The following is a 15,477-nucleotide window of genomic DNA, read 5'->3' as shown; positions in this document are numbered from 1 at the left end:
GGAGTGGAAAATAAAGGCCCTGGTTGGTGCCACGAAGACGAGAATCAGAGATTTTAGACAGAGATTCCTGCGCACAAATGGCAGCAGTGGGAGAGGTGAAAAAGCAGAGGCAGATATTCCTGACCAGTTCATCCATAGTGCACAGCCCATGGACTGTGGGTATCCAGTGGTGAAGCTTGAGCATTTTGTACTTTCTAGGGTCGCCAACAGATCTATCAGTAAAGTGGCCCAAATGCTGGAAGTATTTGTGAAGGACCTAGGGGGTGGAGTTCCCACTCATGGACTGGTTGATGCATCCTGCTGAGCAGGTCCACAAAGTTGTTGCATGTCCCTGTGAGAGGTTTTTCCATGAGGTGAATGTTGCAGGGGAACACCCAGTGTCAGATGCTCTGCGATAGGCTAGAGATTTGGGGGGATGGAGGGGTGTACTGACCTGTTTTGGGATATAGAAAGTCGCTGTCATGTTGTCTATTCTGATCAGGACTACCTTGCTGTGGATAAGATGCAAAAAGGCTTTGAGGGCTAGCTGAATGGCCACCATTTCCTAGCAATTAATGTGGCAATCTTTGTACTGAGACAGCCACTGTCCTTGAACTGTGTACTGGTCCCAAACTGTGAGGATGGCATCCATGGTAATGGTTAAGTGAATGATGGGGTCTGAGAAAGGCCTGCTTTGCACCAAGTTGATGCCTGACCATCATTGCAGAAAGCGGTGTCCTTTGGCCTTAATCAACACTAGATCTTTCCACTGACCCTGTGCTTGTGACCATTGGACTACCAGGCACTCTTAGAAGTGGGTGTATGTGTAGTCTTGCATGGGGAATGATCATAATAGAGGATGCCATCACTCCCAAAAGGCTCATGACCATGCAAACTGTGAGCTGATGTCTGGGCTGAAACAAAGGCAGCAGGTGCTGAAAAAAGACCCTTTGCTCATAGTAGTATGTTTTCCCTTTGACCGTGTTCAGGATGGAACCTAAGAAGGGATGTATTTGAGGAGGATGCAGGTAAGACTTGGTGGTGGTAACAGTAAAGCCCAATGCGTGAAGCAAGGACACTGCCACATGTGTGTGTGCTGGACACTGCAGCCTGTTACTGATGCTTTTGATCAGCCAACTGTTGAGGTTTGGTAAGATATTAATTCCTTCCTTGAGCAGATGTGTCACCATCACTGCCAGCAGCTCATGAACACCCTTGGTGACCCGAAAGAGGAGTTCCTTGAGCTGGTAGTGTCATTCACTTAACAAATAGTTGAAGGCACATCTGGTGGACAGGGTGGATTGTATTTGTATTTATATAGTGCTTACTATCTCTGACAAGGCATTGAAGTGCTGTACAGCGAGTTTCACACTACTCTGGAACCTAAGGTTAGTGGTTACCGTTAATTATTGTGATTAATCATGAACCTCAAGAAAACAAAATAGCATGCCTTTACTCCAGTTACTTTCTGATAAGATTATACCACTTAGATTTGATCATTAGTGGGGGCTGGGTGTTTTCAGGTGAATGGTTGGTGAGATAAATAGGCTGGCGGAGATCAGTGTTAGATTGCAGGGATAGAGATTTAAAGGAGAGGCTACGATCTATGAAATGAGGTATCAGCCAGAGTGGAAGAAATAATAAGAACTAGAATGCATGCAGAGTACAGAAGAATACAAGAGGGCCACTCTGACAACATAAAGGAAAGGAATCATGAGGAAGGAGGTATAGGTCAATTTTTCATGCACAGGTTTAAGAGTATATAATGACTGGTACAAGTCTTCTACTCCCACATTCCAATGTTTGTCACTTTTTAATTTAGAATGTGCTACTGTCATTGGGTGGAATATTTTAATAACCTTATAGCCCTCCTTCCTTGGGCTATACTAGTTGCTAAAGGCCCTCTCCCTCATTATAGGCTCTTGCCTGTGACTCTGGCGCAATACCTTTAACAACTGGTATAGTTCTTGGCAGCTGGCTATAAGGTTACAATACATACATAACTTGGTGGGCGTCTCGTTTTGCTCTCCTAACATTTGAACAAACCATTACCAGCAACTGAAAAGCCAGAGCCCCTCCTTCTGTCAAATTCGTGTGTGGTACCTTCGTTGAGTGGGCAGAGGCTGAATGTAAAGTCCTATGCACTGAGGAATTTAGAAGCCTGGGCAGATAACTGGCCTGGGATGTTGTTTTAGAGAACTCGAGAGCAACCTCCACAGGTGATACCCTTTCACTGTAGTCCCTTCTAACCACACAGTTCATTTACACACCTTCCTTCTCTGTTTTTCTTACAGTCTGGTGGATGACCAGTCCTGCATCATCTGCGCTATTGTTCCCATGACTATGCACTATCCTGCTAAACTCTGCCCACTCCCTCAGATACTGCTTCCTCAGCCTATCAGGTTTAGAGTGAGGACACTTTCCCTCCCTTTCCCCCTAATGATGTCTTCTTAACCCATCTCCTTCTAGTTTGTCAATTAGGGATTGCTCCTAGCCAGCAACAGGTAAATTTATAGTAAAATATCTCTGACTTGCACTATGTTCTAATGAGACGTTGGACAAAGAATTGGAATCCCACATACAAGTGTTAAATTCTGTCATATTCTGGACATGACCTTTTGAGGCACCTTGTTTGGTCTCACTTATCCAACTCCTGTTATGTTAACCAGACTCCTGATACTGTCCCTAGTTCATATTTTGTATTACGAGAAATAAAAAATACCACAAACGCTTGTTTTAAAAATATATGGTAACTTATTTGGAGAACACCAGTACGGTAAATCGGTGACAGGTTTCCACCGCAATAGTCAGTCCTCCTACTGGGTTTGATAAAATGGTTACCATTGAGTTAAGTTACACCAGTTGTTCCAGTGCCTACATGCAGTTCAGTTTAGTTTGTAGTGTACTCAAACAATAAATCACAAGTGTTCAGCAGACCTGAACAACAATATGGGAATGTGAAAAGCATCCTTGAGATCAAGCACTTCACCTTTCGTAGGGTTCTCATCTGGAAATATTCTGGTAGGATACAGTGGTTGAAGGTTCTGAGATTAAGGATAGATCTGAGGGAGTCGTCAGTCCTTTTTAGGAATGAGGAAATATGACAAATGTGCCCAAGACCCTTGGTGTTACCAGAAACCGCTTCTAAGGCCCCTTTTAAAAAAGGGCATGCACCTTTTCCTGGAGGAGAGAGGTGTTTGCTGCTTAGTGCATGGCCATGGTGAGACGTTGGGAGGGGTGGAATGCAGTTCAAGGCTGTACCCATGCTGTGCAACAGCTAGTGCCCATCTGTCTAATGTGATCTCTGAGCGATGGAGGAAATCACGTAAACCTCCCAGACAGGTGGTGTGATAGGGAGTAGAGGGAGGAGAGAGTCACATCACTGCTTGGATCGTGCTTGTCAGAGTTTATTTTGCCCCCTCCTCCTATTGTTCCCTCTCTAGGAGTCTACTGTACCACTTGCTGCCTTGGTGATGGTAAGCCTGTCTCGGCTGCTCTCGCAAGGTAGTCTTGGTCCGCCTCTTGGTTGTTGCCTCCGAAAAGAACCCCGGATGTTGCAGCCCTAAGAGAGCCCATGGATTTGGCAGTTACTGTATTATTATTTTTAAAATCTTTGAGAACCTCATCAACTCGTGCCCTGAAAAGGTGCTCTCCATCAAATTGAAGGTTGAGGACATGTTGCTGCACCTCACGTTTGAGCCTAAAGATATGGAGCCAGATGTAGCATCGAAGTACAACATTTGTGTTGCAGCCACTGTAGGCTGTGTCTACGACATCTAACACGCAACAAGGTTGGCGTTGGAGATGGTTTTGCCCTCCGACACGATCTCCTCTAGATCAGTTCTGGGAGTCATTTAAGGATATACTCCATTTTTTTCCACTGTACCCTATCATATCTGGTTAGGAGAGTGAAGTGGCTATGCACTAACGGTTAACTGCTCCCACTGCCACCCTCTTGCCCACTGTATCTTTTTTACTCCACTTCTCTGGCGGAAGGACATGGTTCGAGGCACACTTGAAGGCAGATACTGGGGAATCTGGTGGGTCATGTCCTCTAATCTACATAAAGTAACTAGGGGAGGGCTTGAACTTATTTCCATAATAGGGGTGACTCGTCTGGCCTTGACAGTCTCTAAAATTCTTAGGGGCAGATTTTAACATGATTTTAAGTATAGGGAGCAAATGGAGTGTGTGCTCTTATTTAAAGAGCATCTCTAAAAAGAAATCATCCTACTCCTGGATGACATGCATGTCCATATTTTGGTATGTAGCTACCCACTGCATGACCTCATAGTAAGCTGCTGTATCATCACAGGTGAGGCCCTGACTACAAAGTAGTGACGGTCGCATGGGAAAGCCACACTGTAATCATTCCACGGGCCATCAGTAGGCCCATTCCCTAAAGGCTGATCATAAGGACAAAAGGGCCCATAGGGACTACCTGGTGGACAAACTCAAGAAGAGGGACCCTTCTGGTGACTCTGGCAGAGGCAATGGTAGAGGCCATGCTGGTGGAGGTTGAGGGGAGGCAGCGTGTGGAAAAAAGTAAACGACTAATGGCTTTGTCTCTTGGGTGCAGGTTTAAGGAAAGAATGTGTAAAAAGAGGCACCTCCTCAAGAGCAAGTCTCATCTTGAGAAGGATAGGCTCCAAAGGTGGTGTTGGAGCCGGTAAAGGCAGATAAAATCTTGCCCATAACCAGGTGAATAAAGAGGCACCGTTGTCTAGCATCCAACTCTCACTGTGACCTCTCCAAGACTAGAGTCTCTATACCCTGTATGCGCGTTGCTACAAGTTTGTCCTTTAGCCTTTGGGCCTCTATGTGGTTTGGAAGCCAACAGTGACTTTGGTGGCGATGCAGGTTTTGGCACCAAACAAGGCTTCAATGCCATTGAGGGCTTGGAAGCCAATTAAGATCTTGGAGCAGATGAGGGCCTCGATGCTGAAGAAGGTGTGTGCGTTGCTGACTGTTTTTGAAGCAGAAGAAAGCTTTGGCATCAATGTTGGCTTGGGGGTGGTTGCCCATGGAGGTGTAGCATGCCAGGTCTCTTGGTATTAACACTCTTAATTGGAGGCTTGGTAGGCTCTGAGGTCTTCTGTAGGTACTGTTCAGAGAAGGTGGTAGAGGCCTGTGGCTTGACTTGCCTCAATTGTTGTTTTTGATGCCAGACTCCCTCAGTGGTGGTGCTCAGCCTCAGCATAAGTCTTAAATGCCTTGGGTTTCCGCCAGGTTGCATATGTCCCGACTCTAGGGCCAAGCCCTCAGTGTAGATTTGACATTCACTTGCAGGTCATCTTCAAATTTGCTCAGCAACAGAGGCCCTCCTGTTTGGCGCCTAGAGGTTCTTCCAATCCAAAGATGCAGGGGGTGTCAGAAAGGTGTTGGTGGGCATAGTGATGTGTGCCCAGCAGAGTTCCCTCAGGTACCAAAAGGTTTTCTACAAATGGAAGGAGCAGCATGAAGGAGAGGTGGCATTGTGGTCAGGGGATAGGAAGAGTTTAAACATCTTGTGGTGGTCAGTCCACAGGTTTTTAGCGTGGCATCAATGACCATATTGGAATTCTGGGCATCCCATTTTAGGGCGATTGAGTCAGAAACAGTGCTGGGCCCTGGTCACTACTGAGACAGAAGCAGAGATGGAAACAGAGCTAGAAGGAGCCTGACTCAATAGTTGGAGAAAGAAACTGACAGGATCAGTCGAGCGCATAGAGAATACAAGTAACTCAGAGCCCACTCTGTTCATTTCCAAACCTGCTGGCAGAAAAACAATTCACCAAGAGGATTAATCACAACACATCCTTTGATTCGAGAGACTTCTTTGAAAAAATACAACTTGAAAGCGTTTGAGCCCAACACTAGATGGCAGGAGTATGTTAATTATATATATCTACAGCCACATATGCAATAAAAAATACAGTTATTGCTTCTGGGGGATTACGACCCCCAAATCACCTGTAAGTTGCACCTTTTCTTTTCGATTTTCCCACCGTCTATAAGAAAAAGATCCTTCTACCAGTCATGGTCATCCATGAAGGAGAAACCAGAAGGGTTAAAAAAAAAACTATACTCCGATGACACCAGACTCAATTAGCAGCTGTAGAGTCGGATACAGGAAATCAACTCAGAACAATAAGGCAGTAGCCAGAATATAAAATATCTGGAAAAATATCCATGGAGTGAAGTACAGTCAATTAATAGGGTTGTCATGCTTTAAATCATTTAGTCAGGATGGCAGATGCTACGATGTAATGGATTTACTTCCTACTTCCAGTACAATCGGGGGGCATTTTGAATTGAGCTGCGACTGGTTCATATAGAGTAGTGCATGAACGTTTCTAAATTGTCTCCGGTTCCTTCATCAAACCGAGATTTTCTGAGCATAATACAAGTGGAGGGGGTTGAGTGCCCTCAGGGGCATGAATGCAATCCACCAATATTGGTAGCAGAAAGTCCGAATGTGTTAATGTCTGTGCTAATAGAGAGGCATTCGACTCTCGCGTTCCTATCTGTGGGCCTGAACTGTGAGAAGGGTAGCATTACACAGCGATAATATACATGCATATTTTCTGGGAGACAACCTTACTTCAATCACTATGAACATTGTAAAATCTCTGGTAGGAAGTTCGGCAACACGTGGAAAGTAACTACTAGCTTTTCTCAGCCAGGACAAATGAAAGATGGAAAACAGAATGCTGCTGCTCAGGGATCACTTTAAGAGTCTGTCTTGGAGGATTCAGACTTTCTCTGCCACACACAAACTCAATGTGGCAACAACTCAGAGTACGTATCCCTCCCCGTCCTCCAGTTTGAAAACGTGGCACCAGACAGTGAATCACAAATCCATTTAAAGAAGCAAGTACAGGTAGTTCCACAACATACTTTTGCTGACCAACAACAGCTTCTAAATGCCTATTTTTTAACTCAACTTCTCACTTCTTTATGTTTTTGTACTCGTTTTAGGTCGAGCGCGCATGGGCTTTAAACCACGCACACCGTCTGCCCATCACTATTACTCATTCATGGGCATGCCTTTCAAAGATCCTTTGTTAGCATTGGTTAATGCTTTACGTTTGTCCCCCCTTGGGGCAGTTTTGTTACCACCTTGGACATCAACCCTGTTACATATATAATTGCACTTCTGCCAAAACGTTTGACTGCGAGCGAGCTTCTTTTTCCTTTTGTGTCTCTTCTTCGCACTCTTGCTCATGGCGGCCGTGGCGTTTTGAAATGGCTCGATCATGTCAGCTGTTTTACTTTTTATTTTCAATTTATGTGGCAAGAAAAGTCCAGTTAGGAATTTACAACGCTAATAGTTCTAACTCAATCAAACGTATTACAAATGCTTGTTATTCCTTCCAATCTTAAACACAGTCCTGTTCTTTTTTTTTAAATAAAAAATGTGAAAATTCAGAAATACGTTAACTTTTCTACTCATTGAAGGCATGTGATAGTCTCAGAAGCTCTAATAACATATGATAGATTAGGCACTAAAATAGAGAGATGTTAATGACATCAAAATCAGCTAGCCTCAGAGCTCAGGAGTCCTATAGGATCCTGAGAACTGAAAATAATCCATAGCCACCGATATGAGAGAATCTATACATCAGGAAACAAGAAACGTATTTTAAAACGGCAGCAATAAGCTGCTGGATATATGTACAAGCACTTTATGTCCGCCCAAGGTTTGCAAAACCTCACAGATTCAGTATCAAATAAAGCGGTGGCATTATTAGTGCTTGAGGACTACACTCTTCAAAGCCGTGGCAATGGGCATTTTCAGTTCCCTTTTTTCTATGCTCGAGGAATTAACATTTTAGAGTATAATTGCATTTATAGACTAATAACGAACGTTTCGGATTGAGGTGTGTATTGTCATGGAGGAGATTCATTTTACACTATTCCTTAGCCGCCAGCTGCAGCCTTCCTGGGTGCACATATGTGGTTCAAGACCTTCAATAACACTTCTCCAGCTCTGTTGTAGGGAGGAGGGTATTATGCATACTGATTTATTTCCGGCTACATTTCAAGATGCTTAAGGCTCAGAATTAATTGCTCTGACATATTGAAAAATCAACTTACAATGACCAGCCTGCATTCATATTGGTCACTCAGAACAGATTAAAATGTAAATATCTATAGATGTAAAGTCGGGCTCCTTGGAATTTAAATATGAAAAGCTTAGCCTAATTTCCATTTCAAGATGCGCGCAGCTGCCAGTGCCTTGCTGAGAATTTAGTAGGGCAACAGTGTTCTTGGTTAAGGAGCAGCAGGCCTATAGCCTGCCCATATTGACAAGCTAATAGCAAGGGACCTTACGAGATTAGGAACCTTTGTCCATAGGCAAGGCAGCAAGGAGAGGACAACAGTGGGGCTGGACAAGAGGAGACCAATGAAGGCGGGGAAAGGAGTTAAACTCAGGGACTGGAGAAAGGGTGAGCGAAATAAGGGAGCTGAATGCTTATGAAAGTTGAGGCTAGAGATAAAGGAAAGTTGGGAAAGGATGAAGACCAAGGAAGGTTAGAGGCAGAAGAATAAAGAAAGTAGTTTAGGAAGAAGTAGGTCAAAGCAGCTGGTGAGCAGAAATCAAAGCAGATTGTTAAGGAGGGATTGTCCCACAAGTGAGGAAGGAGTTAAGTGAAGAGAGAGCAAAATAAATTAGATTAGGAAGCTGAACAGAAAGCAAATTAGGTAAGTGGATATTGAAAAATCACAGTAAAGAATAAAATCAAATGCAACTGTGAGGGAAAGGTACGTTTGAGGTGGGCTGGCGGAGGATGGAGAATGAAATCAAAAGAGTTTTAAACTGATTTCGAAAAAAGGACATCGAGCAGGGTCAGGAATGGAGTGAGGTATAGTAAATAAAGGCTAGGAAAGAGTGGAAATGAGGGTGAAATGGAGGGAAATAAAGGCTTTGGAAGGAAGAAGATAAGGAAGGAGAGTAAGAGTGCAGAAGAGAGGGGGGAATGATTGTGCTTTGAGAAGGGAGTTAAGGAAAATTAAGAGGGCAGGAGAAAGGCAAGCTCTACAAAAACTTGAAGGTTACCATCCACCCCACTATAGCAGCTTTAACTGTTCCAACACCTACAACAAAAAGACAGACCCTGTGTATCTCGCTGCCCAAACACCTGCAGGATACCATCACGTGTAGCCACTATTATTGTTTCAGTAATAAGGCTGGCAAACCTTTTTTGTGGTGCAGTAACAAGAGACATCAGGTAAGAACCAAAAATATAATTTTCAAACATTCTGAAGATAAAACACAGTTTTAATTTATCAAGGAAGTCAAATATACTAGTCGAGCGCACATAAAAGGTATTTTCTTTTTTTTCCCATGTATTACGTTCAGCTCCACCAGGAGGAGGATTTCTACTAACTGGGCTGGGAGGCTACCATGTGATAAAAGAAATACTAAATATGTCAGCATGGCAGGTTCCATGAATTTCTGATCGTTTCACTTCACAGAAGATACTAAATAACCCCCAAGGATACTTGAAGGCACTGCAGAGCTTAACACTTTGAATGGGAGTGGAGGAGCGGGGTGTAAAATTCAATTTACACTTCAATATTCAGCACAACCGATCTAGTGTAACTCGCAGCTTTCTTAGCCGTGTACCAAATAAACACGTTAGAGAAAGCGGTAACCCTTAGGAAGGATGTTGTAGGTTTTGGAGATTGGGGGCTAAGCAGCAAAACAAAGAAGAGTAAAGTCTTCCTCCTGCAGTAGAGAGACTTCTGGTTGTCAACCGCAGATGAGCCAACAGGTGGATGGACTGTCCAACGATGGGGAAAGTAGAAGGCCCAATACCAGTTCATGAGGTAAACCGGATTCCTAATACAAGGTTTGTAATGGTCAAGTGACCAGGTTAACAAACAGTAGAAGGACTGGAACAGTCCCTTTGGCTGGCCACTTCCCAAAAAGATGTTCTGTCACTGAAAGGCAGAGTCTTGTCATTTTCATCTTCGCCATCTGAAAGAGAGAGATAAACCTGTAAAACACACCATCACTAGTTTTTAGATAACCGCATTTACATCAGGCCTACAACCTGCGCTTTGTGAAACACTATTCTGTGGTGGTGATCGTCCGTCCTGTTCACACTCAGATACTGCACAGACACAACACTGATTAAAGAATAAGAATTCAGTTGGTAATCTTAAGTGAAGGTATCAAGAAAGGTTAGATCTTTAGGGGAAGGAAGGTAAACACATGGCACCCCACTAGCAGGGGTTGCAAGGATATAATGGCATGAGAACTGAAAACTATCTCTGAAGGACTGTACTTTATTCAAAGAAAGGATGGAAAAATTCACAGTTAATTTTTTGTAGTCGGGGGCAGAATGGACGGCCTGCTCTGGCATGGCAGCCCTTATCAATGCTTTATATTTACATTTCCATGATGAATGAATCCCTTTGTGGCCAGGGTGGAAAAACACGTCCGTCTGCTGACTAGGCCGTGCTCTTTCCGTACTCTGCTGAAGGAGAAGCTTGCAACAGCATGAGGAACAGGGAGTTCAGTAAAGAGAAGGGATTGCATCACTGTCTTCTACAAAATAATATTTTCCACTTGAAACAAATCAAACCTGGCTCCCAGCCAGTGTGCAGAAAACATTGTCACTGCCAAGGACGAAAAGGTCAGTATGGAAAACAAAATCAGAAAAGTATGTAGCAAGGTCTAAAAAAATGCTGCAACACTGGTCACTGTTCAATTTGCATAAGGATTGAGACCTGTAGGTGCTAAAATAATATGAGCACATTGGAGCTAGATAGGAATAATGAGAAATTTAGCACTGCCCAGAGAAAGGACAAAAAAAAGACACCACTATTATAAGCAAATCAAAAGATTTGCTTTGTTTGTTTATAGCACCATATTTGTATCAGTGAGTTTAAAATGTGACCAGGTCTGTCTGTGTCTCTTATTTAGGTATTGTAGATGGGTACATATGTATCTCGCGATTCGAAGACTTCTTCGAATAAAAACAAGTTGCACGTGTCAGGGTCCAACACTAGATGGCATGAGTATGCATGGTATGTGTAGCTACAGGAATATACATATATATATGAATGGTGGTCACCAGTAGGTAGTTATAGTTAGGACCATGCTTCCATAGGAAAAGTGTTTTTTTGATTTGCCTATATCTTTGGCACCCTTTGACGACTCTTCACGAAACAAAAGTTTCGTAGTGTTTCTTGTTGCACATGGAAAGTTTCGGGGTGATCCTTCAAGTGGGGGCCGAGAAAAAGGGGGCAAAAAAAAAAAAAAAAAGTTGCGTTTTCCATGTTAATTTCTATAGGATTCTTTAGACAACTACAGACCGAACCAGTGGATGAAATTACACCAAATTTGGCATTTGGTTCTGTAACCTTTCGTTTTTTCAGTGAGCACACACACAAAAAAAACAAAAACAAAAAAAAATATATATATATATATATATATATATATTTATTCACTGAAAAAAAACAAAGGTTACAGGGACGTTATAGTTCTGAATTTACTCGAACAAAACCATAGAAATTCAGCAGTTATAGTCAGTTATTTCAAGTAACTAGAACTTGCTTCCTAAGGTAACTATAACTTGAGCCTTCGCCATGCACAGTTTTCAAATTAATAATTTTACTGCAAATGTTGCAATGATAATATCAAAGATGCCATAGAAGATGACATCAATTATATAATATGTGGAGTAATTAACTGTGCATGGTGAAGGCCCAAGTTATAGTTGCGTTAGGGTGTGAGCTATAGTTACTTGAAATAAACTATAACTGCTGAATTTCTATGGTTTTGTACAAGTAAATTCAGAACCTAACTATTACGTCCCTGTCACCTTTGTTTTTTTTCAGTGACTATCTATGGTTTTGTAACGTAAAGTAATTTTAATATCTATACATCAATCCAACCACCGTTGCACATGGCCTTTGGAAGCCAAGCCCTCATAACCAACCTGGAGCAAAGACCTTCTAAACACCCAGCCCCTCGCCACACACGGCCTTTGGCCATACGCAGCGGGGTTTGGTCACAGGGCCTGTCTCTGTCAGTGGGTGTGTGAGTGTCTGAGTGGGTCTGAATGGGGGGGGGGGGTAGGAGTGAGCGCATTAGTCTGAGTGTATGTATGAGTGAATTAATTGGTTATCAATGAAGGTGAGAAAGCTCTGAGCAGGTGAAGTTCAAAGACCATGCTCAAGAAGGCTTAATGTCAAAGGCTTGCTGCTTAGTGCCGGTCTTGCTGAATCAGCTAAAAGATGCGGGCATTGTGGGGAAGGTTCAGGGGTGGTTCACCCAGACGGCAATCCTAGCAGGATAATGTTCCATGCAGAGCCCAATCAGGGCCTGTCTATTTGTGCCGCCCTGGCTCTTTTGATTGAGTCACTGTTTTTCACTTATTCCGATGATCTCAATTAAAAGTGAGATTGGATGGGGTCTCAGCCAAGGCTGCCTCCAACCTCAAAACCTGCCAATGAGAAGTGGCCAACTGGATGGATGCAAACTCTCACTTACCAGGGAAGGCCAAAAGTCATCATCTTTGGCCCTGATATAGCATGGACCACAAGGTGGTGGCTTGAAAACGTACGTGTGTTGCCAACTATCGCAACGCATGCGCAGAATTTAGGAGTTGTTATTAACAAAGAATTTTACTTTACTGAACATGTAAAGGCCACCTGCACAAAGGGATTCTGGATGCTTCACATAATAAAGAGAATCTTGACTTTTATCCCACAATCGGACAGGAAGGACATGATTTGAGTTAATCCTATCCAGATTGGACTACTGTGACTCCCTTTTGATGGGACCACCAAAACATCTCATGCATAGTTCCCAGCTGCTGTAAAATGCAGTGACCAGGCTTATTTTGGGTCTCAAGAGAGAGACCTATATTTCACAACACCTTCAGAGACTGCACTCTGTACACAAAATATACTTATTTGAAGCATTATAGTTGTGTTAAAAACAGTTTACAAGAACAATCAGGGCACCTACATGATATCACTGTTTCCTTGCTATGTTCTCTTGTGAGAACGTGGGTCCAATTACAGATCTTTACTCGTAACTCTTACATTTAACAAAGTCAGACAAGTTGGTTGCTCACTGGCTCTAACCACCGCTAAAATACTGAATTTATAGCCAATAGCTATCCGCATACAACCAAACCTCTTCACATTTAGAAAACAGATTAAAACCTTTCTGTTTTACAATAACGGCTTATTAAGGCCTGGCAGAAGTAAGTCTCCGATAATGAGTCGTTATGCAGTTCCAGGTACAAATTATTTCTGAAGCTCTTGTTTGTGCGAAAGGTCTGGTTTGTTCCCCTGGCAGTGCTTAGGCACTTCCTTGGGTCAGCTGTTTGCGTTTCATAAATAGCTATCATTCATCTATCAGAGCCTGGTCTTTTGCAAGACCATGTGACAAGTGATGGTACAGATTTAACCAATGTTGTATGGTTTTGTTTTGGCTGAGCACAGCATAAGTTGAGTGCAGGGCCCAACCTTGTGTCATGCCTTAAACTCAGACCCTGGATGGACATAACCTTCCACACACTGCCTTCAAACATACACTCTGAGGAGTGAGCGTAAAGCATGGACTTCAGCCAAGCACTTCGCACAACCACCCATGCGGTCAACTGCTGTGTATGGCTGAATGCTCAACACTCAAACCAACACCTAGCTGCATGGTCATATAGGTGTGCTTAGCTTTCTGTAATTGTTTGGGTCCAAAAATCTTAAATAAAGATGATGAATCCCAGGACGGACAAGATCCTCCACTTAGACCTGCAACTTTTGGTAGAGGGACCATGGATCCCTCTTTGAAAAAATAATAATTGGGGTGCCCGATGATCCCTTTGGGATCCAGACATTGGCCTTGGGGTCAGTGGACGCTTCAACTTGAGTTCAGTTGATCAATGCTTCAGCTAATTTTTCTATAATGCGGGGACTAAGCCCTGCATCACACTATTACTTCTGCATCAGGAATGTTCATTTCTATTGGGGTACCCAATAGGAGAGCTTGGATCCTGGTCAACAAACCCCCAATGGATGAGAGGAATAAATACACCCTCGCCCAATTTTATTAGGTAATTCTTTCAATTTTTGTTCTGTGGACCCTGTGACATTTTTGTAACTTAATTCTCTAAAAAACTACTGAATGGAATTACACCAAACCACGAAGAAGCTGTCTCCTGAGTAAAGTTCAAGTTTCTGTCCAAGTCTGTTTAATTCCATTCAGAAGTTGTTTGTGCTACAATAGAGAGTAACATTTCATGTGGCAGGTTAAGTGTAAAACCATACTTTAACTCTCCCAAGGAGTGTTGCAATTATGTATTATATATGTGTGATTATGTAATTTATGTAATGTGTAGCTATTTTTATATTAACACACATGTAGAGTAATAAACAGAATAATATTTGGGTCCTACTGAGATTAGCAAACTACTGAGAAAGTACAATCGCATTTTTAACAAAAATTGGTACACTGACCATTGAGTTTACTTACATCCTTAAGCATTTATCTTTTCCACCACTCGCTACTCTTTGTCCGTCAGGGCTCCAGTCTACAGCATATACCTGCAACAACAAAACCAATTTAAAAAGATTCATTTTAAAGCACACTTAAAACAACGATGGTGTGAGAAATGGATAAAAGCTGATGTTGAGAAGATACGTGTTACAACACCAGTTAATTCCATGTAACTACAAGCACTATTACCACAAAGGATCATTCTTCCTTTGGAGTGGGAGCTTCTTTCTCTTTGTGACCCTCAAAGCTACCATTTTAACTGCTGTTAGTTTACGGTAAAGCTGGACCTTTGTCCCAAAAACAGGGCAGTAGAATCATACAGAGCAGTTACCAGTTTAAATCTCCTGGTCAAAGAGTGTGCAGCATAGATCTCGGGCCAGAAGCACCAAGATTTTGGCTAAATTGTTAACAACTTGAGCAATGTGAGCAGACAGTTGGGTAGCAGAGTTAGTGTGTACAAGACCAAAAGCACTGCAGGCAAAGCAGTAACACTAAGCGCCGGAAACTTTATAATGGATGCACAGTACTGAATAGTTTGGTTGCAGTAATAAACAACAGTTTAAGAATTTAACCTGGATCTCACAGGTACCGAATTGCTAGACACTGTACTATCCAGAATCCCCAGAGCTAAACGACTGCTCTATGCTTTCAGACCGCATACTGGAGGTAATACACTGCATACACAGTTTGCAACACTTACCTTTATTGCGTATGAAAATAACTCACTGAGGCACACTGTTTAAGCTGTATATGTTAGTCACTATAGTGACTTCTGCATTGGTTTTCGGCGGTCCCACTAATAAAGAACATTTTAGGAAACAATTAAAAACACAAGCATTTGCAATGCAATAGGTCTCGCATTTGTGAGAGTAAGAGCTATGAGCGTTGTAAATGACAATGTCTTTTACCTTTGTCTTTTGGGTGGGAGTTTAGTGGATGTATGAACAGAGATGCAGCTGCAGCACTGTCTAGAGAACGAAGAATGGGGAATTACC

At 42.7% G+C, this 15,477-nt stretch overlaps 1 protein-coding gene across 2 annotated transcripts in view; it reads right to left on the bottom strand.

Moving 5' to 3' along the window:
* Positions 1-7,220: 7,220 nt before the first annotated feature.
* NLE1 (notchless homolog 1) overlaps positions 7,221-15,477 on the bottom strand; it is a 158,837-nt gene continuing 150,580 nt past the window's right edge. The window contains exons 12-13 of one of the 2 annotated variants that reach the window (XM_069226355.1): positions 14,459-14,529; positions 7,221-9,946 (exon numbers count right to left, since the gene is read on the bottom strand). In XM_069226355.1, the coding sequence (XP_069082456.1) occupies positions 9,934-9,946; positions 14,459-14,529 (84 nt within the window). In that variant the 3' untranslated portion in view covers positions 7,221-9,933. The remainder of the gene's footprint in view (positions 9,947-14,458; positions 14,530-15,477) is intronic. The other variant, XM_069226354.1, reaches the window with a different exon arrangement.

This window comes from Pleurodeles waltl, chromosome 3_1, assembly GCF_031143425.1.
Source record: "Pleurodeles waltl isolate 20211129_DDA chromosome 3_1, aPleWal1.hap1.20221129, whole genome shotgun sequence".
Lineage (NCBI taxonomy): Eukaryota > Metazoa > Chordata > Amphibia > Caudata > Salamandridae > Pleurodeles > Pleurodeles waltl.
Note: the sequence above shows the minus strand (reverse complement) of the source record. Positions and strands in the feature narration are given on the sequence as shown.